We start from the raw sequence: 25,491 nt of genomic DNA, 5'->3' as shown, positions 1-25,491 counted from the left end.
ATTTGGTGCAGGTTGTTTCTCTGTTTAAAACGCTACAAAAAAATATTTGTTGATTTAAATTAATACATTGCTGGGAAGGAAGTTAGAAAATCAAACCATTGTATCTAGTTAAAGATGCAGGGAAGAATGTACAATATATTCACCTATATGCGTAAACCATTAAAGCCTAACTAAGCTTTATACCCCTTCTCTACTGCCGAAATAACCCGGGTTATTGCCGGGTCTACCCTGATCGCAGCTTAGTGGAAAAGGGTCCCAAAAAAATAAGCTGGGTCCAGGGAACTTGGGAATCCAACCCAGATAGTGACCAGGTTTGGACAAGGGAAGGACTCTGGTTAAGGGGCAGTGTAAACGGGTAACCCGGGTCAGACAACCCGTCTCCCGTTTACAGCATGGGGAGATCCAGATTTCCTGGCGCTTGGAGATGCTGTCATCTCCAAGCATTGGCATAAGATTTCAACTGCACATGGGTGCAGTGTGAACGGTGCTGACCTAGGAATAACCCGGGTCGGCACAGTGGTGTGAAAGGGGCTGACGCGTTTTGGAAGCATATTCTATTGGTCGGGCCCGGATTTTTGGTGGAAAAGGGGTATTTGCATTTTTATTCCTTTTCCCCAGAAGTATGTTATATTGACATTTTCTGGTAAAACAACAATGACCAATAACAGCAATTCTCTGAAATCATTGTACTGTCTACACAGGTGTGGATACTATAATTAAAATGAGCATATAATTTGTGCAGGCTGGCCCCTTCACTGCTATATGTTTTCGTTTCAAGTTGTGACAATATCACCAAAGTTGTATTTATTATAGCTGGATCTGGTTACATGCGATAAACATAAAACATTGTTGATATTGTTACAACTTGAAACTAAAATGAACGCATTGAGCATGTTATTGGGTGGTCAGGTACTTTCTTAGAGTTCTGTTAACTTATAAAACGTGCTTGTAATGAACATTTGTTACAAAAGAAATTCTGGTAGTTTCTGACTTGGTGCAGAACTAAATCACAGGTTTTCCTTGGCTTGTAAAAAGCGATGTCATGTGGGATTATCCCAGCAAAAGGTGCAGTGCAAGAAGACTGATGGTTAGTGGCCAAATGAATTCTCTGGAATGGAGCCCGCAGTAGAAAGCATTCTTCAAACACCACAAGGGTTAACAGCATTACTGTGGAATTGATTCAGGATGTTTGACTATTGCAGAATAAGGACTTTGGAGGGAGGGGGGGATGCCTTGGTAGGCTGTAACTTCATCAACAAAGTTTTGTCTGCAGTGATCTGGTTACTTTAACATTTTAGCTATGGACATACCAGTTAAATTACCATATGCTTTATTACTGGGAAGACCAGAACAGGCTGTGTTCACTTGTACAAGACTATCTTGTATGTATTACATAATTCAATTTCTTATTAGTACTGCTTGGTGTAGTTTGTATTTGTTTCTCTGAATTAACTTTTTGGCTGAATACTTTTCTGTCTATCAAATTAAAAATATTACTTCTTGAATGCAGGTGTAAAGTGCAGGCAATTTGTATAGCTGTGCTGCTTTTATTTTATTTTTTATATTTTTTCCTAATCTTAATCATGCGGTCATTGCATAGGAGTAATTTAGGGACAATACAGGACATTGTTATGGTAGAGATCCCAAGCCATTGCTAGACTGTTAATCTGGAATGCAGCTAGAGGACCCTGAAGCTTAAACTCTGGGCCTGTCTTGTGTTTACATTGTGCAATGTAATCACCTGATCAGTTTATTGGCATAAGGATGTACTAAAATACATAGAAGACTGGCATCTTTGTTCACTGTTTATATTTTAATTTCTAGTATTTCTAGCTGTGGTATTTACATATGGATTATATATATATTTTTTTCTCTCTGCAGACTTTGACTCTGGAAGGCTTATCTATTGTACATTGCGAAAGTTGAATCACAAAGCTGAGCAAAATGGCTACTGACTCTGGAGAGCCAGCAAGCACAGATGACTCTGACAAACCAGCTGGGTTTTCTGTAGAAAAGAACCCAGTCCCTCAGGACACTTCACTGACCCAACAAGCAAGCATGGAGGAGAGAGAGAAGACCCTTTCTGCTTCTGGGACCAGTGAAAGAAAGCGCTTCTTTCGTAAGAGTGTAGACATTACGGAAGATGATAGAATACTGGATCAACCCCTCAAAGAAGAGAAGGTCGCGGACTGTGTGGGCCAGCAGCAACTGGGCATTCAAGTACCAAATGCCGTAGATGTAGGCCAAGAGGGCAAGAATGAGCCCAAAGTGGTATCGGAGGCCACTAAAGATTCCCCTAGGGAAAAAACTGAGAAAGAAATGGAAGAGGAGGCAGAAATGAAAGCTGTGGCCACCTCTCCCAGCGGACGATTTTTGAAGTTTGACATAGAGTTGGGCCGTGGGGCTTTTAAGACGGTCTTCAAAGGACTGGACACTGAGACTTGGGTTGAAGTTGCCTGGTGTGAGCTTCAGGTTAGTCCAGTTTTGGTAAACGTCTTACAAATGAGCTCTGTACAGCTGTTAATCTGTGCTGGGTGCTGAATCCTGTTTGCTTTTAAACTTCCTGGAGTGCTTTAGTTAGTGACTGTTCTTTTCATTTGTTTCAGAGGTGTTTCTGAGAAACATGGAGGTTTTCTCAGAAATTCTAATCGTGCAGTCAATGGCATGATTCACTTGAATGTGAATTAAATAGAGCCTGGAGGGAGCTCCCACACCTATTCAATTCCGCGCTGTTAAGGATTTCTTCCTCCAGGGGTGCAAGCAGAAAACCGACAAAAGTACAGATGCGATGCTGTTTCTGTACTTAGCACGGCAGAAACCGCATCGCGGCAGTTTAGTTGGATAGCTCCGAGAGCTCCTTCTAGGCGCTATTTAATTTAGCGTTCAATTGAAACGAGCCCAAAGTGGCAAAGTAAAGAAAAAATAAGTATGTATCTATACCCCGCAGGCACAACAAAACTATTGTTATCAAGTCTCCCTGCCACGTGCTCTTGGTAAGTTATCTTTGTTTGCTCTGTATCATGGAACTGTTGTAATGGGGTGTCATGACCTATGGTCTGTACTAGAATAAACAAGGTATATTCCTTGCTTAGGCCTCTTCCTACAGTATGTTGACTGTATTGCTCCCATTGCTCTCAGCCTTATGATGCTCATTGGATCTTGATGTCTGAAAGCAAAGCATAATGTTACTAGATACATGTAAAATCGTCCTGGGTGTCTACTCAAGTTTCCTGTGTTAGAAGCAATGTAAAAAACAGATTAGATTCTCAGTTTATTTTAATGATCTTTACTTGAGACGGTTAAGTCTAAAGTCTCTGTTTTCATCCAATTCTGTTTGCTATACATTATTTATAAAATTAGACATTTACTATACTGGAGAACTCTACCACCGTCTTCCCTTACTAGATAGTAGATAACATTTTGGAAGCCAATATAGAAGTTTAATGTGAAGTTTAGAATTGACTTCCATGCACTTCTGTAGATTACCAGCCTTGTACAAAAGAACATATTTAGATTTACAGATGAGTATACAATAAGGAGCTAATTCATGCACATGAATAACAATAGGAAATGCTTTTAAATAGACAAACACAAAAAAAAGTTAAATAGAAGTTTTTGTTTGCATAAGCATTTCATTGCATTATGTACTGTTAGCAACACTTACAAAGGTAAAGAGTGCAAACAAAATCTTCTATCAAGTGTTACACGGGAAGTTAGCTCTCGGGCTAAGTGTAGTTGCAGAATATGGAGTTACAGATGTATCCTCATACATCTAGCGTCGGGCATCTTTTTAAATGTGAATGCGTCTAAATCGCAATGCGATGCGGCTAGGACTTAACAGCAGACTGTGCTGGTTAATTTGATACGCAACACTTGTATATCTGTGTGCATCTGATTGTGTATAGGAAGCACAACGGAACTTGGAATGAAAAAAGCTGCGGCCTCTGCTTTGGAGCACTTCATATACAAAGACTCGGTCGCACACAGATATACAAGTGTCACATATAAAATGAATCTGCACAGTCTGCCGATGTGTCCTAGATGCTGCACATTGTGACTTAGACACATTTTCTGCAAGAAAGACGCCCAGCACTAGCAGAGTGTCACGGGACCTGGCGCGCCAAGAGGGGCTTTTTAGTGCGACTGCAACTTTATCTGTAGTTTTATAGTATCAAATATCATAACAAACTTAACGTTTACCCAAATAGCATTCTTTGTTCTAATATTGGGGTCACTGTTCTATTGGTTGATTGTAAGCACACCCATTACTTAGTAGCAGCATGGAATGATGGAACTGTTAAGGCGGTTATCCACTACCTGATTAAAAGAGCGTTTGAACGATAAAGACATAGTTATAGTTCAATGGCTGGTTAATCAGGCACAAATCGGGCAATTTAATGTCAAAAACTACCAGCGATGCGCGTGCCCGCTGGTCGTTTTTGACATCTATCATCGCCCGAACATGCTCGTCAATCTGCCGATAACAGATTGGCCATGTTCGGGGATGACTGAGGGTGCCTACACTGAACAACTGCTCGTTCAGTGTAGGCACAGCACAGACTGAAACGTCTGCACGATTAGGACATTGTAATCGTGCAGTCGTTTCAGTGTGCTAGTGGATACCCGGCATAAGACAAGTAAATGAAGGCAGTTGGATGGCTGTTGCTTTAATTGGAAGCACCATAGTAAGTATAAGGTTCGTGCAGGAGTAGCAGAAACGGATGTGGACCTTTTATTGTAAATCCTATTGTGACATAAATTGCGTCCTGTTTGTGAAGGAAACGCATACTAATGCACACAAAGGCTTACAAGTCGGTGGGCAGCTGCAGTACTTAATAATGTTCTGTGGATTGTGAAACAGGAATTTGCAAGTGCTGACCTTGTAGTGGCTTTTTTTTTCCGTCGGCCAGTTTGCTATTCAGAGACATATGGATAAATATCTTTGCTTCTCTTGTGTACTTATTTAATAATTACGTGAAATATTGAATTGCCTCCAAGGGGTAAATTTACTAAAGAGTTTTTAGAAGTAAGGGCCTGATTCAGACCCGCTCGCAAGCGGGTCGATGTTGCTCCGTGGCTCCGTCGTGCGCATGCGCGAGACCCGAATAACGACGGCCAAGTCGTCGTTATGGGTCTCCTACCAAAGGGGGCGTGCTGTCGATGTTGAGTGACAGCACGTCCCCTTTGGTGGGCGTGCCGGGGGCGTGGCTGCCCAGACGGAGGCGTTCCCATGGGAACACCTACCGTCTGGGGCCGACCCCACTGACATCACTAGTGATGTCAGTGGGAGTGCTTTTGGCTCTGATAGAGCCAAAAGCACTCCAGGGCTTGCGGCAGCGAGACCCTACCGCAGGGTCTCGTTGCAAGCCCGATGGTCTTGACCATCGCGACCATCATTTTGGCCACTCGCTATAGCTGTGGGTGGTCACCCACAGCTATGCGAGCGGCCAGGAGGCCGCTCCAAAAAGGAGGAGGGACGGCCCTGATTCAGAGCGAGCGCTCTGTCAGAGCGTCCGGCTCTGAATCAGGGCCTGAGGTCTAAGAGAAGTTGCCAATAGCAACCAATCAGATTCTAGCTATTATCTTATAGAAGGTGCTAGTTATATGTTAAGTAGAATCTGATGGGTTGCTATGGGCAACATCTCTTTTAAAACTCACTTCTAAAAACTCTCACTTTAGTAAATTTACCCCCAAGGTTTTCTTTACACCTCTATGTACTGTTCGGTAGTTTTAAAGCTAAAACACATGTGTTATGAAAATCTCTGTGTTTTCCCTGCATTGCTCTGGACTTAATTTGGGAATGGGAAAACCGAATGATAAAAGCAGGGTGCACGTTTTTGAGATGCATACCACATATCAACATTTGTTACAGCCTCACGGCCGGCAATTAGATGGAGAATGCCGGTTCTCGCGACTAAATACCCGGCATTCTCCGACTTAAGTGATTTGTAGTAGGATTAAACTGCGAATTGAATGGCTCTGGGACTAGCGGGAGGCTAGTCACTATTCGGCTCGCTCTTAATTGAATTTCCCCCATTGTCTTTTCGGGTGGGATAGTGAAGCCCATAAGTGGGTGGCATCATAGAAGGTGTGAGTTGGTCATCAGAGGCAGGTTTTAAAGGACCTAAAAGAAATAATTTTGAAATGCATTTTAAAATGTATGAAAGTTTGGTGGTATTGAAAGTTTTGTTAATAAGAATAAGTAACTTCAATTGGATTCTGGAGGATATGAGGAATCAATAAGGGATTTGAAGTGGTTCAGTTGCAAGAAGGAAAGATCAGTCAGATTTAAGCAGAAATATATATGTCTGTGTATTGCCAGATATGAGGAGGTTGCAACAGTCAAGGCAGGAGATGAGAGAATAGTTTTTGTTATTCCTTAGGAAAAATTAGATTGTACTTTCACAATATTTCGAAGGTGGAAGAACTTTATAAAAGACTGGACGTTAGGAGCAAAACAGAAGGTGGAGTAAAGTGTGACACCAATTGGGCGATTTAATTGTTTTAGTGTGGCTGCAGCTCTCGTCGTGCTATTCAATTGTTTTTGTCGATGGGTATGAATACCACAGACGCCCATATTTCTGCTTTCACCCTCCTGAAGTCGTGGTCAGAAATTGCCAAAGTTTGATTTACACAGCTAATCCCAATGGATTGGGCAGACAAGTAATGGGTGCCCGCAAGAGTCGAGCCTGATTGGAGAAACAATTGAATTGCTCCACCTGGCACCCATTACTTAGAGCACCCAAAACTACAATTGAATCCCCACCCCACCCCTGCAAGTCAGTGGGTTTGGAAAACTGAGGACATTTTGATATACTGTAGTTGATGGTGATGGAGTTTCGAGGGGAGATCGGGACTCTGGGAGGAGGGAAGATAATGATCCGCTCTGTTTTTAACAGAGCTTTTAGTAGCACTGGTACGTAGCAAAGAGACAGTGGCTCACACACAATTAGAGAGAGCGGTCAGGAGGAGAGAGATTTTGATGTCCGCAATGTATATGTGACAGTGGTGAGCAAATTAGTTCACCAAGAGAAAAGGTGTACTGTAAGAAAAGCAGCGGGTCGAGAACACAGCCTTTTGGGGACCACAACAGGGACTAGACGGGAGGATGTGCCAGAGGGAGAAACATGGACAAAGCAGTGTGATTAGGAATGACATAAACCACAAAAAAACTAATGAAGGCCAGTGGAGTAAGAGGGTGATGATTATGGCGATGTGGCCTTTAAGGTGCCCACACACTGGACGACTCGCAAAAGATGCGATGTTGTCATCGATTTCCCTTGAACTCCCCGGGCAGCACATCGGCACTCCTGGACAGACTGCATCTTGCTAAACTGTGCAATGTGACTAACGACCTATCATGTTTTTAAACGATTTATCGTTCGGATGTATCGTTTTCGTGCAAATCGTGCCTAAAATCGACCAGTCTGTGGCCACCTTTAGACTCCACTCTAAGTAGATAGTTGCTCATTTTTGTTAGTTCTATCTAGAGTGTTGGAGAAAGAAGTTGCAAGTCTAGAAACCAGTAAGAGAATCTGTTTTACGCAAGTCACTCAAGTAGTTTGGAGGGGTAGAGAGAAATACGTTATTTGGAGATTAGTGTTTCTATAGGATTGGCGAGATGAGTGCATGTTTTAAGATGGATGGGAAATGTGCCAGTGAACATGCTTTAGGTGCAGGGAGCAAAGACGACGGATTGGAATATAGTCGAAGGGTCAGATGGTAGGGTGAGATGAGTGCATAAACTTTACTACTTTGTTGTTGGGGAGCATTAAGTGACAGTGGATTAGGGGAGTTTAGTATAAGGTGGGTGCGTTCTGGCATTAGGGGATAACTTGCTCAATTGTCTGCACTAGCACTCACAGCCTAGACTAGTAGGTGCATGTGCCCGGCATCTATTCTCCCTGTCTGCAGCGCTTGGGGGCTGCCCGGCGTGTCCGTAAGTGCCGGGCACGCCCGCTAGAGTGACGAAAAGGGGAGGTCTTATAGACACGCCCCTTTTCAATGACCACACCCCCTTTTCGAGCACACACGCCTTCGGCGCGCGCACGGAAGTGCCCTCTCTAGCTCCGGTGCCCTGTCTGCCGCCAGAGCTAGAGTGAACACTAAGCATACCCATGGTTGCGGCACCTGCTGGCACTTTTAGTACACCAGCATGCCCATGCAGTATTTAGTATTACAAGAACCAGCATGCCCTAACATAGGGCCCACTGGGACACTCACTATAATAAAAATAAATACTACAAAGCGTTTACACCACACAGTGTAAAATGTCCTTTATCAAAAATACCTCCCCCAAATCCTCTTTCACCATTTTATTTCTCAAACAATTGGTGCTATCCTCTTCTTTCTAGCAGCTTGGTAATCCCTTTGGGGAAAATATAATAAGATTGGTGTTCCCGCTAGACTGTGGGCAATGCGCTAAAGCTGCCGGCGGAGTTGCATCTGCGCGCGCCGAAGGCGCTCAGACCTCCCAAAAGGGGATGAGCCCAACTGGGGAGCCGCTGTCACTGTAACGTAGTGTTTTGCATTCAGATACAGCCGCAGGCGCACACAGAATACAGGCATGCCGCATATTTTGTTCAGCAGAAGCAGCTTGTGCGTTCACATAGCTTTGTGAATAAGATGCATTTGAAGGTAAATAGTTGCACGAACAGACGCCCGGTGCTACAGAGAGGCACTGCATGTAACACGACTTGTGCACAGAGGTAAGATGTATGTGGACATATTTGTATGGTGAAATGGGCTGGTTTTTAGGTGAGATGAGAGCAGAAACTTTGTTCTCCATTATTGAGCACAATGAAGTGACAGTGAATTGGGGAGTATAGTAGATGGTGGGTGCTGAGGCTCTTTCATTTTGCAGGTTTCTTCCCAATATGACCTGTTTACCCTGAAATACAACATTTCTGATACTTCGGTTGTAGAAGGGGTTGACTAAAAAGAGCATGTTTTATACTTGTACTGTTTCTTTGGGGAATTGAGGGATAATACATGAGTAAAGAAAGATATTTGTTGGGTGCCTTATGGACACTGATTTGCCTTCATTAGATTGATATGCAACTTCTTTTTAATGAAGAAAGTCAGAGCTAATGTAAAATTCCTTCTAAGGTGGTACCAAAATGGCTTGACTATCTGTACGCCTCAGATATACAATAGGCGTCTGATCCTTGTGCCGACCAGTGACCTCTAGCTAACTTGTTAGTATTGTCTAATGCATCACGGTCACGCATTTATACTTCAAAATCAACGACTCTGCTGTCTTTCTGGTTACATCATGGGTTGACTATAAGCAGCTGAAGCCAAAGTAACCCTTCTATTTATTTAAAAAAATGTTTGTACAGGATGTTGGCAGAGATATGTGCCAGCTCAACACTAGCAAAGCTTCTAGTTGACAGCAGAGGTCCACAGTACAATACATGGCAGTGTACTGAGGTTATATAACAAGAACTAACCATGCGCGGCAGGAAAGTTTTCAATGAATCCTGAGATGATTAAACAAATGCCTCAAAGTGTGTGCGCAGAGAACCAGTCAGTCAGAAGAGTGCCATTAACCCCTTTTAAGCGGCTTTAAAAAGCGAACTGGTGTCCATTTCATTTCACTACAATAGCAACAAATGTTTAGTTCCCCCTACCAACAAATTGTATACACAGAATAATGGGGTCTTTAGATCAACAATGTGCATCCAAAATTTCCTGTAATTAGCAGTGTACTGTAGAGCAATGATTAACTTGTCAGACTTGATTATCGTCTAACCTTGTTGAATATTATGTATAATTCTTTGTAATAATCCACTGGTTAGAATGCACCAAAATGTAATGCTGGCCATACACGCTACAATTATCGGGGCGATCCGCCTGATATCGGCGGATCGCCCCGATAATTGTAGCGTGTGGGGAGGTGACCGAGGGTTAAATATTGCTCGGTCGGGCATGCAGGATTGTCCAGCATGCCCGTCCGATGCAATATTTACCCGGTAAACTGTCGGCCGCATCGGGCAGTGTATGCCCAGCCGCGACAGACAGACAGACATTTCCTGTGTTCCTTCCTACGGAAGGAACACAGGAAAGGAACAGGGACATGTCTCCTCCCCCGAGGGCGGAGCGCAGATGTCTGCCGAATACACTGTGAGAGAAATCTCACAGTGTATGCCGGCGACATCTGCGGCTGGCAGCCGGCCAGATAAAATGTCTGTCGGTCTGACAGACATTTTATCTGGCTGTGTATGCCTAGCATAAGTAAGCATATTGTAGGCTCCTCAGCAAAAGGAGATTTAATAACACTGTTCTAGGGTGCTAATTTTAATTTTCATATTTTGACATGTTCCAGGTTCTGAGTGATGATGTAAACTAGTTTTCTTGATATTAATTATCGCAAGTGTCAATTATATATTGTGTGTGTATGTATGGAGATATATATATATATATATATATATATATATATATATATATATATTTATATATATTTTATTTTACACACATGGTGCTGTGCAAAAGATTTAGGCAGGTGTGGAAAAAATGCTGCAAGGTAAGAACGCTTTTAAAAATAGAAGTGTTTAATAGTTTATTTTTTATCAATTATCAAAATACAAAGTGAATGAACAGAAGAGAAATCTAAATCACATCAATATTTGGTGTGACCACCCTGTGCCTTCAAAACAGCATCAACTCTTCTAGGTACACTTGTACACAGTTTTTGAAGAAACTCGGCAGGGAGGTAGTTCCAAACATCTTTGAGAACTAACCACAGATTTTCTGTGGATGTAGGCTTGCTCATATCCTTCTGTCTCTTCATGAATTCCCAGAAAGACTTGATGATGATGATGAGATCAGGGCTCTCATCACTTCCAGGACTCCTTGTTCTTCTTTACGCTGAAGATAGCTCTTAATGACATCGGCTGTATGTTTTGGGTTGTTGTCCTGCTGCAGAATAAATTTGGAGCCAATCGGACGCCTCCCTGATATTACTTGATTACCTGCCTGTATTTTTCAGCATTGAGGACACCATTAATCCTGACAAAATCTCCAACTCCATTTGCTGAAATGCAGCCCCACACTTGCAAGGAACCTCCACCATGCGTACTGTTGCTGCAGAGAATCATTATTGTACGGCTCTCCAGCCGTTTGGCGAACAAACTGCCTTCTGTTACAGCCAAATATTTGAGTCCATGACTGGACGGGTCAGAGCTGTTTAGGTGGCACGAGTGGGGCCTACACAGTATGAGGCAGGTGGTTTTAATGCTATGGCTGCTGACTTTTTTTGTGATTGTATTATTTTGACAAGACATGTAAGCACACATATATTGTATCCAAGCACTGTGACCTACATACCTCAGAATCTGTGCACCTATTAAGTGCAAAGATTAAAGAAGAAAGACATGTGGCTGCATTAACCTTGAAGGAAACCATACATGAAGCAACTGTATTATACAAATCCATATTAGTGGGATGGGCACTATAAATAAAGCAGCATGCTGCCTGTCACAAATAGCCACAGCTGGTATTATTTCTGCCATCCATTCTAACGTCAAGGCTGGATCTATTTTTCTGCCTTGACACTGTTTTTTTTTTTTTGTCATTGAATAACTTCTTAATGTATTTAATCAACCTAAGCAAGTCAGTGTAATGCAAACAAACCTCAGCACAGCACTTAGTCTGTCTTTTGTGGCAGTGCTCCAAATTAAAAACCACAAAGGCATTTACCTGTGCGTACTCTGGTAGTTCTGGAATAGTTTTGTTCCCTCGCCTGCTATATTTTGCCTCCTTTCTGAGAGACTATCCAACTTCTGAAGTCTTGGCATGCCCCGTGTGTAGCTTTCCTTGCAGTGGTGGCCTTTTATAGACTCGGGTTATTCCCAGCTTATTATCACTAAGGATGGCAAGCATCCCTTGATAATACACTCAGTACCATTACAATGAGAGACAAGTAAAGGCCTATTTCCTGTGTGAATGGATAGGAGGAATATATAATGATTCACAGTCTTTCTGGTGTTACTCTGCTGGCAGGTAGTGCGTTCCCAAGCATATTCCAAAAGAAACTGTAGAGAAAAAAATGGCCTGATTGTGAGGTTGGGAGTAGCAAAAAAAGAGCCAGCAAAGGGGCCCCATACTGCCAGCCGATTACCCTATCGGACCGGAACAGCCAGTTTTCCGGTCGGCAGTCATCGATGATCACCTTACCCGATCCGTCGAGGAATCAGTTCTTCATGTTAATCCCTGGTTTGCTGATCACCCCCCCATCGTATTTTGGTCGGGATCGGCAAATCGCGGAAATCCAACATTTTGGATTTCACAGATACCTCAACCCCATACATTGTAGATGTATGGGGACCTTTACTGTGCATCTTGGCAAAACCATGTTGCACTGCAGGTGGGGCTGATTTAAAATGTGCAGAGATTTAAACTTGAAATAGTTATGTCAAAACTCAAATCTTAATTGCAGTTTAAAAATATAACTGTCCAGCCTTTTTGGGCTACATGCAAAACCAGCCAGTCTAACCCTGTATGCAAAAAACTACATTTCTTCTTCAGGTTCCATAGGGATTCACATGGATACCATGGTGGTGATGTAGTTGGAGTGATCCAGGCACCAAACAGTTAAAGCTTTCAGCTCCCGGGATGCCCTTGGTCCTCCACATATACCCGCACCTGGCCACAGGCATTCAGTTGTTTCGTTTGGTGCGGCAGGATTTAGACGCACCTTTGTAATAGGGGACTGCTCAGGCAGTCCCAAGCTTTTATTTTCTATGTTTCTGAGTGTCTGCACTGCGACTCAGTCTACCTCCTCCGGGCTGAAACACCAGTAACATCTCTGGTGATTTCGGTGGGTCATGGTAGAGCTTGCTAGCCGCGATGCTGGGGCCCGGACTGCAACCGGACGCACGGAGATGTAAGGTAAGGCGATTCTTCACTTATGGGGAATCGCACGTGGCAATCTGTGCTTACAGCGAAGGAGACGCACCGGAAGCCGCTGCAGTGATGATCCGGAGCGTCCGCGTCCTCACTAGACCACCGGGGACTTATCGTCTGACGCCGGGGATTGGGAGCAGGCTCTTCTGCTGCAATGAGACCAGCGTTCCCAGCCGGTTGACGCAGATCAGGGGAGGTAGGCTCTCCCCCGGCCGAACGTAATCTGACAATCTTGGCAATATTCATTCTGGGAGTTCTCAACTGGGAAGCAGACTTCCTGAGTCGTTAGGACATACACGTCGGAGAGTGGGTTTTTCAACTACTGGTGGACAAACGGGGCCTACCATACATAGACCTCATGGCATCACATCACAACTAGAAGGTCCCCAGGTACGGGTCCAGGACCAAAGATCCCTCAGCAGCCTTCGTGGACACACTAGCAGTAAGATGGGACTTCAAGCTGGCGTATCTCTTTCCTTCAATTTCCCTCCTTCCAAGAGTTCTCAGGAAATTCAAGCAGCAAGGCAGAACAGTAATGCTAGTGGCTCCTGCTTGGCCCAGACATCATTGGTTCACCGACATACATAATCTATCCATAGACAGTCCGTATCCTCTTCCTCTATGGCCGGGTCTGTTGGCACAGGGTCCCTGCCTGCATCCGGACTTACCTCGCCTGTCTCTCTCTTGAGTCTTCCATCTTAGAGCCTAGGGTTTCTCCAGCTCTGTGATTCCAACGATGCTTAGGACACGAAATCCTTCTTCTGCCCGGATCTATTACAGAGTCTGGCATTCTTTTGGTCAGTGGTGTTCCCACAGAAAATATGACCCTAATGTGTTTAGGGTTTCCCGGGTACTGGCTTTTCTCCAGGCTGGATTGGACCTTGGTCTCCAACTGGCCACTTTGAGAGTTCAGGTTTCTGCACTGTCAGTCTGGTCCCAGGAAAGATTGCTTCTTTTACCAGATGTTAGAAATTTTTTCAAGGGGTTCTCTGAGTTCAGCCTCCTTTTGTCCGACCGGTAGCACCGTGGGATTTGTCTTTGGTTCTCAAGGGGCTACAAGCTCCCCCATTTGAACCTCTGGACTCTGTAGATTTGAAATGGTTGACAACGAAGACACTTTTTCTCTTCGCTATCTCTTCTGCACGCAGAGTCTCTGATTTGGCGGCGCTCTTGTCACTCCCCATTTTTTGATTTTTCACCATGATGGAGCTGTTCTCCGCACAAGGGAGGGTTAACTTCCTAAGGTAGTGTCCGGTTTTCATGTGAAGGAAGAGATTGTGGTTCCAGCTTTTCAGTCTTCACACCTTTCTGTAGGTGAAGCCTCCCTGGATGTAGTTCGTGCTCTCCGTATCTATGTGGAGCGTATAAATGTTTAGAAAATCAGATACTACTTGTGTTTATATGGTTTTCACAAGCAACGTGGTCTTCTGTTCACACTTTTCTCAGATTCTACGCCTTTGATACTTTTGCCTCTCAGGGTGCTTCCTTTGGGTGACGAGTTCTCCTCCTTTCTGCTCAGGAGCATTTCCACTCTTAAGGGAACTGCTGAAGAAGAACCTGAAGAAGAAAATTAGAGTTATGGAAAACTTGCCATTGGAAACTTTCTTTTGAGGTCCATAGGGTCCACAGGGCACCCACCCTGACGCACCTGGCTGCATTGGGTAATTTTTATTTCGGTCACGGATTCTCTCATCTTGTATGAGAGTTTCTGGTGTACAATTGTTCTTCCTTCTCTTTCCTTCTCCTGCCTTGGGCTTGTTTATGAAACTGAAAGCATGTGGCCAAGGGCGGGGTATATGTGGAGGAGGACCAGGGGCATCCTAGGAGCTGAAAGCTTTAACTGTTTAGTGCCTGGATCATTCCAACCAACTTATCCCCATGGTATCCCTGTGGACCCTATGGACCTCGAAGAGAGTTATCAATGGTAAGTCTACCATAACTCTTATCTTGTTTGCATCACTTTCACCACTGGTTTGTCCAGGTGCACAGTTACTTAATCTTTCTTGCTTTACTCCCAACTCAGAATTGGGCTGAGGGCCTGATTTAGAGATTGGCGGAATTGCAGAGCCACACACAAGCAGATGTGCAACTCTGTCCATCTATATGCAAATGCAGCAGGAGGTGTCTGTAGGAAACACACCTCCCTGCTGCACCTGCGATCCCAAGGTTTCCGCCTGGGTTCACTATGGCGACCACTGGTCACGATGGTTGCCCCTTTGACCAGGATGACCGGCTCCTGGCAGCTTGCGGAGCCAGGAAATCTGCGTCCACCGACACAAACCCTGGCCTCGTCGCTTCTGGAAAACGGGACGACAATGGATCAGCTGTGCATACACAATTAGTAATCGGCCGACGATGTCTGGTTGCAGGAACCAGTTGTGACATCATTGTCCCTGGCTCCTGCGGCCAGCGTATGAGTTGGTCGCTCGTACAGACATGCCGATGTACATGATATAGATTTCAGATCTTGCATCTGTTGAGCTGCACAGCCATTGTGATAGATCTGTGTATACCCTGGTCGGCAGTTGGGAAGATACATCGTTTGTCGCCTGCTGTATGAGCGATGTATCATCCAGTGTGTGCCCAGAAAAAGTAATTCATTGCCATCATAGTTGTTTACATAGTCCAAATAGATTTGTGTTTACAATTATAGCTCATTAAGGAACACTTAAGATTAATGTATTTAATGTTCGTGGTGAAGCAGCTTGTCGATCAGAGCGTAGACCTCTAGAGCAGAGGTTCTTAAACTCTGTCCTCCGTTCCCCGCACAGGTCACGTTTTCCAGGTCACCCAGCAGGTGCACAGGTGTATTCATTACTCACTGACACATTTTAAAAGGTCCACAGGTGGAGCTAATTATTTCACTTGTGATTACTTGTGGAGACTTGAAAAACATGCCCTATTTGGGGTACTGAGGATCTGTGCTATAGAATATACATTGTCTGTACATTTGCATTCATATAGGGACTGATTAAGAATTGTACGGACATCCGCTCAGTGGCCGAATCTTTTTAGCAACTGTGCATGCACCAAAGCCTGCCACTCGGAGCAACTACGGATGATTGAGTTGTAAGCATCTCAGCTTGCAGCTAAGTGGTTGTAACACTGTATTGACATGTAGGATAAGTTTGTCACAAGCATGTAGGCTGAATTGCGGGCTGTTTAAGGTTGTAAGTATGTAGAAATCCATTCATCTCTTGCACCTAGGATAGGGTCGGAGATAGTTGATATCCCGGCTGTGAGGATGCCAGCTCTGGAATATCGACACCAGTCAGAATCCCGGAGATGGCATCCCAACCTCCAGCATCCCGTCTGTAAGCACTGGGTCAGGGAGAGTGTTGGGGTTTAGTACTGGGGGACAGGGTTAGGCACTAGGGAGGGGGTTAGGTTTAGGTTGCGGATAGGGTTAGGATCCTTACCGACAGGTATTGGTATCTTAACCCTGTTGGTATGCTGGCGTTGGAATCCCCTACCTAACCTGAGGCTTGGTGCAAGTCCGATTTGATCGTTAATGGCGGCTACTTTCACATGTGGTTGGATAAGGGGTGGTGTGGTCATTTAGATGTGGCCAACTTTGAACACAGGTGCTTAACCGTGTTTTCTTCAGGGTACACAGGGATACCATGGGGTGTGTGTGTGGTCGGAGAGGTCCGAGCACCAAACAGTTAAAGCTTTAGCGCCCAGGATGCACTGGTCCTCCTCCACATATACCCCAGCCACAGGCAGACCAGTTTTTCGTTTGGTGCCGGCAGGATCGGTCCCTCCTTTAGACAGGGAGACTGCTTAGGCAGCCCATAGCTTGATTTTTGAGTTTTTTTTTTTTTATTTACCTGAGCAAGGCGTCCTAATGGGCGCTTGTGCAGCTGCTCCAGCTACCTCTGCCGGCGCTGCAACTCCAGTGAGTGGTCTTGTGATTACTGCGGATGCCAGTGAGGCTCGGCTAGCCGCTCCACTGGGGACCCTGGACTTTTCCGGATGCACATAGAAGTACAGGTAAGGCGATTCCCCGCTTGCGGCAGACGCTGCAGTGGGGGCTATTTGTTTGTCTACTCCCCCACTAGACCACAGGGGCAGTTAAAAGCTGGCGTCTGGGTCCATGTAGAGGCTAGTGACACCCGGCGTTTGATGCAGCAGTAGGGAGGTAGGCTCTCCCCCGGAGCCCCTCCCCCAGCCCAGAGCGTCTTCCCTCACCACCCTCCCTATATGAGACGCTCAGCAGCCATTAATCAATGCTTTTCTGAAGCTACAGGTCTCAGGAGTTTTGGGTCCAATCTCCCTGTATACCTCTCCCTGGGGCCAGGTTATACAGCGCACAAATCCTACCAGCCCTGGGAGGCTTGAGTAGTTGTTTTAGTGCCCATTATAAGTATATTTCTATGCATTTTATGTGACTTGTGCTAGCTCCGCTGTTGTGATACTGTTTTAAAACTTTTTGACTGTCCATTATCTATCCCTACTGCTCTTGTTTAACCCTCAAGTACCAGGTGTGTAGGGGTTCAATATTACTTCACATTTACTTGTATTGTGAAGGGTGTCACACTGCATTACTAGCCATACTGATTGTGTGCTGCTGGTTATTACTATGTCTTCTAAGGGAAAACAGGAGCCTGAGGCCCCTGTGCTGGTTCCTTGCAGATCCTTTTCAGTGGGCTTGTCCACTCAGGATTTCGTGCAGGGTGGTCTGTGTGTTATTTATGTACCACCTCTCCAGTCCACTGTACCATTCCCTGTCCAGGAGCCACCTTGCATGTCCTCCTTATCCCAGGTTATGACGCAGCTAGTGGACTGCTTATCAGCCCCCATGCATGGGAGAAGCTTGGGCTACTACTGGCAAACTATTCCAGGTCCCAAAAAGACTAGCGTGTTTTAACCCTTTCCCTACTAAGGAGTGTACTAAGTGGGAAGTCCCTCCCACTGTTTTGCATGTGGCACACTTAGTCAGAAGCTCTATGCTGCCTTTGCCATCTACATCCTCCTTTAAGGATGCCACAGAAAACTAGAAACTTGGCTCAAGTAAGTATACTCTTTCTGTCGGTGGCTAAGGCTATCGAAGGATGGGCAGAGGCACTAGAAAGTCTGCCATCAGACGCTACCAGGCATACATCTTCCATATTCAGGAAGTGGCCTCTTATGTGGGAGAAGCTGCGTTGGATCCTGGACTCCTTGCCTCTAAGGCATATGCGACCTCGGTAGTCGCCCTCCGGATCCTTTGGCTGCGGTCCTGGAAGGCGCACACGGGATCCAAGAAGGCACTCAAAACCCTTACCTTTCTCTGGAGACAGGCTGTTTGGTGCAGAGTTGGACAAGATTGTGGCTACTGTAGCAACCTCAATATCTACTTTTCTGCCATCAGCAGCTGCTCCTAAGCCTATGCTGTCCCCTTGGTCCTTTTGCTAGGGTAGGCAAGAGGACAGTCCTTTCCCAGGCATGCCACAGAAAACTAGAAACTTGGCTTAAGTAAGTATACTCTTTCTGTCGGTTGCTAAGGCTATCGAAGGATGGGCAGAGGCACTAGAAAGCCTGCCATCAGACGCTACCAGGGAACAACTGGCATACATCTTCCATATTCAGGAAGTGGCCTCTTATTTGGGAGAAGCTGCGTTGGATCCTGGACTCTTTGCCTCTAAGGCATCTGTAACCTCGGTAGTCGCCCTCCGGATCCTTTGGCTGCGGTCCTGGAAGGCGCACACTGGATCCAAGAAGGCACTCAAAACCCTTACCTTTCTCTGGAGACAGGCTGTTTGGTGCAGAGTTGGACAAGATTGTGGCTACTGTAGCAGCCTCAATATCTACTTTTCTGCCATCAGCAGCTGCTCCTAAGCCTATGCTGTCCCCTTCTTCGTCCTTTCGCCAGGGTAGGCAAGAGGACAGTCCTTTCCCAGGCAGTCTAGTTCTAGTTCGCCATCCAAGCAGTCTTGGTCGACCTGACGTCTGTAACCCTCCGCATGGTGGGGCGTGCCTCCTCCTGGGGGATCCCAGGGTGGGAGGCCGACTTCTATATTCCGACTCTTGGCGTCAAACAGACGCCGGGGCCGAGAAGTGGTCTATCTGGTATGCCCTCACCTTCTTGAGGCGTCCTCCCAAGCAATTTTTTTTGTACAGGTCTCACATCAGACCCTGTCAGAGCCTTGGCCCTCCAGGAGGCCATCCGCTCCCTACTGAGTTCAGGTGTGATAATGCCGGTTCCTTCGGCTCAGAGAGAAACTGGTTTTTATTCCACTCTTTTTGTTTCAGAAGTCGAATGGGTCTCATCGGACTATTCTGATTCTCAAACCCCTCAACGAATTTATCAGAGTGGCCAAGTTCTTCATGGAATCTCTACGTTCAATTGTCTTTGCATTGGATCATGGGGATTTCATGGTTTCTCTGGACATTCAGGAAGCATACCTGCATGTACCTATTACTCCAACCCACCAACGGTTCCTACGGTTTGCTGTTATGCAGCGACACTACCAGTTTCGGGCGCTGCCCTTTGTCTGTCAGGTATTTACCAAAATGGCAGTTATGGCGGCCCACCTCAGACGCCAGGGAGTCAGAAACCTGCCATAACTAGATGATCTCTTAATCTTTGCACACTCACCGGTTGTGTTACAACGCCATCTCCAGCTGACCGTGCACTGCCTGCAGACACACACCATGCTCATCATTTGGAAAAAGTCCTCCCTGTCACTGACACAGCGGATGTTACATCTAGCGGCACTCCTGGATTCTCGAATACAGAGGATCTTTCTGCTAGCGGACAAGGTTTTGACACACTTGCGTGTGCACAACTTGCGCCCTAGATAAAGGGCACTCTGGCGCTCTCTGCTCTGGTGTTTCTAGCACACTCTGGTCTGTATATCAGCAGTTTGTTGAATCAGCTGTGTGCTAGAAGCACCAGAGCAGAAAGCGACACCCCAGGCAGGAAAAAGGAACAGCACGGGCTGTGATAGGTGCAGGCTGCTAGTTTGAAAACTACTATTGTTAAACCTTACCATTAATGAAGAATATGTCTGGCCCCATGTATTCTCCAAGATGTGCTATCTACTGGACTTCAGACTCTTTAAGTATTGTGCTGTATTAATAATGTTTAATAACCTGCATTGCTCACATATCAACCCCTTGAGATTGTTCTGTGCAGTTTGAGTAATCGTCCTATTTACTAACAAGTCCCATGGGCCTTATCTTGATGGATTTATTGTGTATGTATCCTCTGCATGTGTGTTACTTGCTCTTGTGTTCTGTGGGGAATGATTGTCACGTACTGAATTTTCGCTTTACTGTGGTTATCAATTACTGTCATGCATGTAAAACATACGAAACTGCGAGTTTACTTCTCATTTCCACTAACGCGTAGTGAGCTGCCTATGCATGTTTGCTTTTCCTGTAACCCCCTCCCCAGAACTGCTTAGTGTGAGATTTTGTGGCAGATACTTCATCTCTACCCTTAGGTACTCAGAGCTGCAGCGGTATTTTTAGTTCTGTTTTATCTGTCAGCAGTTTAGTGAGCCCTTCACACCAGCAGCTTTTCACAAATGTAATTCATACTTGCATGCAGGGGTGCCCAAGCATGTGACATGGAATCTACTTATTCAATTCAATTTAATTGAAGATATGAATTGCATCCCCACCCCCAAACTCCAAATCCCCTGTACTTTCTACTGCCATTATCCAGAAAATAGGTAGTACTTATAAAGGAAAAAAGCTACATTTCTCTGATACGTTGACCCAAATAGCTCCTAAGTAACTTAGGGCCTGATTCGTAAGGAACGCAGATGCGAATGCAGTATCGAATACGCACGGAGTCTCACTGAGAAAGTATGTTAATCCATTGCGATCGCAAAATGCAATCTCAGCACAACATAAGGACGCCTAGTTTATCTTACACACATCCGTAATGTTTAGCAGGACTGTGAAAACATTGTACAATCTAGTACCATCGCTGCCTGACGTACACTTACAAAAGGTCTGAGGCCTCAGGCTGCGTAGGGCATCACAGTGGATAATTTATACACACCCATGCAACAGTGTTCAAACACACTGGCACTCCTGCGTTCGGCTGAACCCCCCAACCCCCATCGTTACCACCCACAAACAGCACTTCCTGTCAGTCACTTTGCGATGGGTCTGTGTAGCCGCTCTGATCGCAGTCCCGGTTGCAATGGCTAGTTTGCGCACTGCGATGCATGCTCAGTATTCGACAACTGGCCGACTGCGTTCCTTGCTGAATCAGGCCCTTAGGCCAGTGGTTCCCAAACTGGGTGCCGTGGGACACATGCAGGGGTGCCATGGGTTGATGGCCCAGGACTAAATTAAAATATTTATAGTTAATATAAGCAAAACCATTGCTGGCAGCTGCCAATAATTTAAATATGTGGACAAACAAAAGCGCAACCCTGCTCTCCACCGCATAGCTAAACCGGGTTGGGTATGGGAGACCGGCAATCGGGTTGCCGGCCGTCAAAACACCGACATTGGCATTCCGATGCTCAGAATCCTAATAACCCTCTTCCCCTCACCCCCCCATGCATCCTAACCCTCCTGTACCCTTACCCTCCCTCCCTTAGTGCCTAACACCCCCTCCTTAGTGCCTAACCCTCCCCCGGTGGTGTCCAACCCTAACTCCCCTGTCCTCGCGACTAGGGGCTAACACGGCCCGCTATTCTCACATTCAGGATTCCGGCGTCGGCATCTCAACTGATGTCGGGATTGCGGCTTCGGTGTTCTGGCCGCAGGTTGAGAATCTGGCGCCGAGATTTTGTCAGACGGCATTTCGTGAGCTGGCCAATTCACTAAATCCCGCTAAACATCTGTGACAGCTAAACACAATATACTTAGGGGGCAATTCAATTAGCCGCATTACTTTACCGCCGACTAATTGATTCCCAAAGCTAATTCAATTAACCCCGAAGACTTGGGATTTATAGGGGGCGTGTGACTAATCCACCGAAGGAAAAAAAAAAATGGCTGCGCTGAGGAGAGGGGCTCTATGAGGTAGAGGCAGATCCCGGGGGGCTGCGATCAGTGTGATCGCACCCGCCCAGAGGAGAGGAGACTGCTCAGCGGAAGCAGTCTCCCTCATCCCACTGCAGCCTAGCACACAGCAGCAATGTGCAGGGCTGCTAACAGGAAGCCGACACCATCGGGGATTTATTTTCACCTGTCCGAAGGTGAAACAAAATCCATGGTAAGTGCCTTTTTTTGCGGCCGCAATCGTGAAAACACATGGATCCGGGAACTTATCCCGGATCCTCTGTGTGTTCAGCCAAAACAGGAATTTTTAGTCTGGTAAAAACGGAGGGTAATTGTATTGCCCGGGGGGGGGGAAAAAAATCGCATTAAAATCACTTTTTTTTTTCTGCACGCAAAATTGTGTTCCATTGAGTTCCCCCCTTAATTTTATAATTTTGCTGAAATTCTTAATTTACATTTTTCCCTAGGGGTGCCTTGATTTAAGAAAGTTGAGATCCACTGACTTCGGCACAATGCATAGTTTATAGCTGATCATTAACCTGTTCCTGGAATGCATATAAAGACTCTGACCTGTAAATTTTGCAGAGTAATGAGGATTATCAGTCCTTTGCATGCTGGAATGCTGCATAAGGATACAAAGAACGAACAAGCAAGTTACAAACTACAGTTGAGCAGCATGTACTTTTTAAATTGTAAATGTCAGGTGCTTCACTATAGCCTTGGACTTATTTTTTAAGTTCAGTATAATTTTTGTGGTTTGTGTGGTATTTTTCTGTAGCATTTTTCTGTGTGTATATATTCTATATTCAATTTTGGAAAAAATAAATTGTCTCCATGTTTTAAACTGCTGCTGTTTTCAATAGGCTAATGAACATTTTGCTGGTCTAAACCAATATCTTTAAAATTTAGTATAATCTAGAATATAGAATTGGCCCTGTTCTCAAGGTGAGTCACATTAGAGACTGTAACACTATGATTACAGTGTCAGGTTGTGCTTTAACACAGGAAATTTATATTGGTAGATAATAAAGTGCTACCTAGTAATATACAACCAGTTGGATACAGGATCCTGGTGGCCGGGATGCCGCTAGTCAGAAAACAGACAGCTGCTCCCCGACAGTCAGAATCCCGACTTCATCAGATATGTATCCTACCCACACCCCTTACCCCTCCTTCCCCAGTGCCTGAATCTAACCTCCCCCCTCCCCCTTTGGCAAAACTAACCTCCCCCTTACCGCACCCTAAACCTAGCCCTCCCCCCTTAGCGGGCCCGCCAAGAGCTGCGGCGGGCCCGGGTAACGGGGCGTGGCCTAATCGCGGGAGGTGTGGCCACGCCCCCTTCCCAAAAAAACAAACAAACTGCAAAGCGGCCCCCTCAGCCCTGCTCAAAGCCATGGGGGCGCGATCAGTGTGATTGCTCCCCCCCATAGGCATAGGAGACTGCTGTGGCAGCTGCTCAGCAGCCACGAGCGGTCTCCCATTGCAACTCAGCACACGCTGTGTGCTGGGCTGCTGTGAGGGAGGGGGGAGCGGCATCTTGCACCTGCCAGACCCCTCAGGAAGCCCGGGTAATCTGTACCTGCTCCCCCCACCTCTCGGCGCCCCTTAGTGCCTAACCCTCCCCCTAGTGCCTAACCCCTAAACCGAAAGCTAGTAGTGAGAAGAAAACGGTTTGTAGTTTGGCATCTTTTGATTTGAAGGTAAGAAGACAAAAGTTGTACATGGACTTTCCTCACCACCTACACTTTTCAAATATGCTTTTATGTAGTGGACATCCGAGGTAGAGCGCTGGCCATTCACCTGCAGACACTGTTCATTTGGTACAGATGCTGAACACAGCGGTACTGCACTGCAGAGTTACCGAAGGCCCGGTTTTTTTTTCTTTTCATTATTGTACAAAGATCTAGCTCTGGCGGCAGGCAGGGCGCCGGAGCTAGAGAGGGCATTTCCGTGCATCCGAAAAGGGAGCATGGCCATTGAAAAGGGGGCATGTCTATAAGACGCGTCACTCTTGGGGCTGTGCCCGGCACTTACGGACACGCCGGGCAGCCCCCAAGCGCTGCTGACAGGTAGAATAGATGCCGGGCGCATGCGCCTAATGTCTATTCACCGGTGGTGACCGGGTCACCGCACATTTCCCCACCGTAGAAAGCCAATCAATTTGAAGTGTAAAGAATCCTGTCCAAAGCAAGCAAGCAACGTCAGTCATTAACAAAAAGTAGGACACTTACTAACAGAAGAGAAATAAAGCAAAACAAAATTAAATAGAGACTCCCAAATAATCAAATAACATTACATTTCTATAATCCATTCTGGTTGGATCTCATTGGAGCTTTGGCAACACCACAGTACATATTAAAGTTGTCTCAGTAAAGCTGGTGACACACTATATGATATGTACCCAGCCGAGGGAACGATGCGATAGTGATATATTGCACGCGCCGTACACACAAGACCGTATGATATAGTGTTCCATGCTGCATGTAGAAGCATGGCGTCATTCACCATATCGGCCCATCTACTGTGAAGCTCAGACAATGCGATGAATGACCGCCATGTACGTGCGATTGGGTGTACACACTATATGTTTGCCGTCAGAACTATATATTGTACGGTGTATTTTATAGTGTACCCAGCTTAAGACTCATTTAATAGACTGAAATAGCTTCATATTACATTGCTCAGTGTCACTCAGGGTATCCATTTAAGGCTCCATTTGGCATAGAAATGTTTTCTTAATATTAGGCAGCTTGTCTGTCAAAGTATAGTAGATCTGACATATTTGCTTTAACAGCATGTATGGCGGTGGGGGCAGGCCACTTTCTCAAAATGGCTTTTTTGGTTCTAGTTAACATTATCGTTAACCGGGTAAAGCCCAGGTCAGGCACAGTGTAAACTGGAAACCCTCCCCGCATGGTCCTGACTGTTACGGTTTTTATCCTGTTTCCTCTTTATATAGGGAGGCTGTAATCTCTCCCTGCCTGTCTCTCCAGGGACAGCTGTGACATCAGACAGCCTCGAAGGACCCACTCCCCTGGTTGCCAGTCCGCGCCGGTCTGGCGTTCAGGGGAGAGCTGGCGTTTTCGGCGCTTGGTGATGACATCATCTCCAAGCGCCGGAACTGCACCCCGTGCCATTGGCACTGTGCTCGGGACCTCCAAATTTAAGTGATATTGAAAGTTAAAATCGCATCTAAAATGCGATTTGTAGAAGTGTGTACCCAGCTTAAGTGTCTTGTCTGCGGGATTTGCTTAATGGAGTTTTTCTAAGCCATCTCGTCGAGAAGTACTGCAATTAATTAGTTTTTACCTTTTAGAAAAATTCCTGGTTAGTGTTCAGAGTAAATTATAATTAAAGGTCATCTTTTTAGTTTAACTTTTAATTAAAATTTCAGAAGAATAAAAATATTGTATAGTATTTGATAAAGCATCTAAATACAGGTTCCCTAAAGGACCACATTAATAAATTATGCCACATGCGAACAGGGCTAAAAATGTGTCTGACTGGCGCAGTAATAAAGGTTATTTATTAGCTGGCTTTATAGTCTTTCCCTGCTTCCTTATTCAGCATCAGAAAGATTTTATGATAATGTTCCCTGGCTCAGAGGATCGTGGATGGAGCAAATTCACGATT

The 25,491-nt window shown here is 45.5% G+C and overlaps 1 protein-coding gene across 4 annotated transcripts in view; it reads left to right on the top strand.

Moving 5' to 3' along the window:
* The window catches only part of WNK3 (WNK lysine deficient protein kinase 3), a 129,438-nt gene that overhangs the window by 3,746 nt on the left and 100,201 nt on the right, over positions 1–25,491 (top strand). For all 4 annotated transcript variants that reach the window (XM_088455689.1, XM_088455690.1, XM_088455687.1 and 1 more), the window contains exon 2: positions 1,882–2,472. In XM_088455689.1, the coding sequence (XP_088311815.1) occupies positions 1,945–2,472 (528 nt within the window). In that variant the 5' untranslated portion in view covers positions 1,882–1,944. The remainder of the gene's footprint in view (positions 1–1,881; positions 2,473–25,491) is intronic.

This window comes from Taudactylus pleione, unplaced genomic scaffold, assembly GCF_031769625.1.
Source record: "Taudactylus pleione unplaced genomic scaffold, aTauple2 ptg000665l, whole genome shotgun sequence".
Taxonomy (NCBI): domain Eukaryota; kingdom Metazoa; phylum Chordata; class Amphibia; order Anura; family Myobatrachidae; genus Taudactylus; species Taudactylus pleione.
The sequence above is the reverse complement of the archived record's forward strand: the minus strand, read 5'-3'. Positions and strand labels throughout refer to the sequence as shown.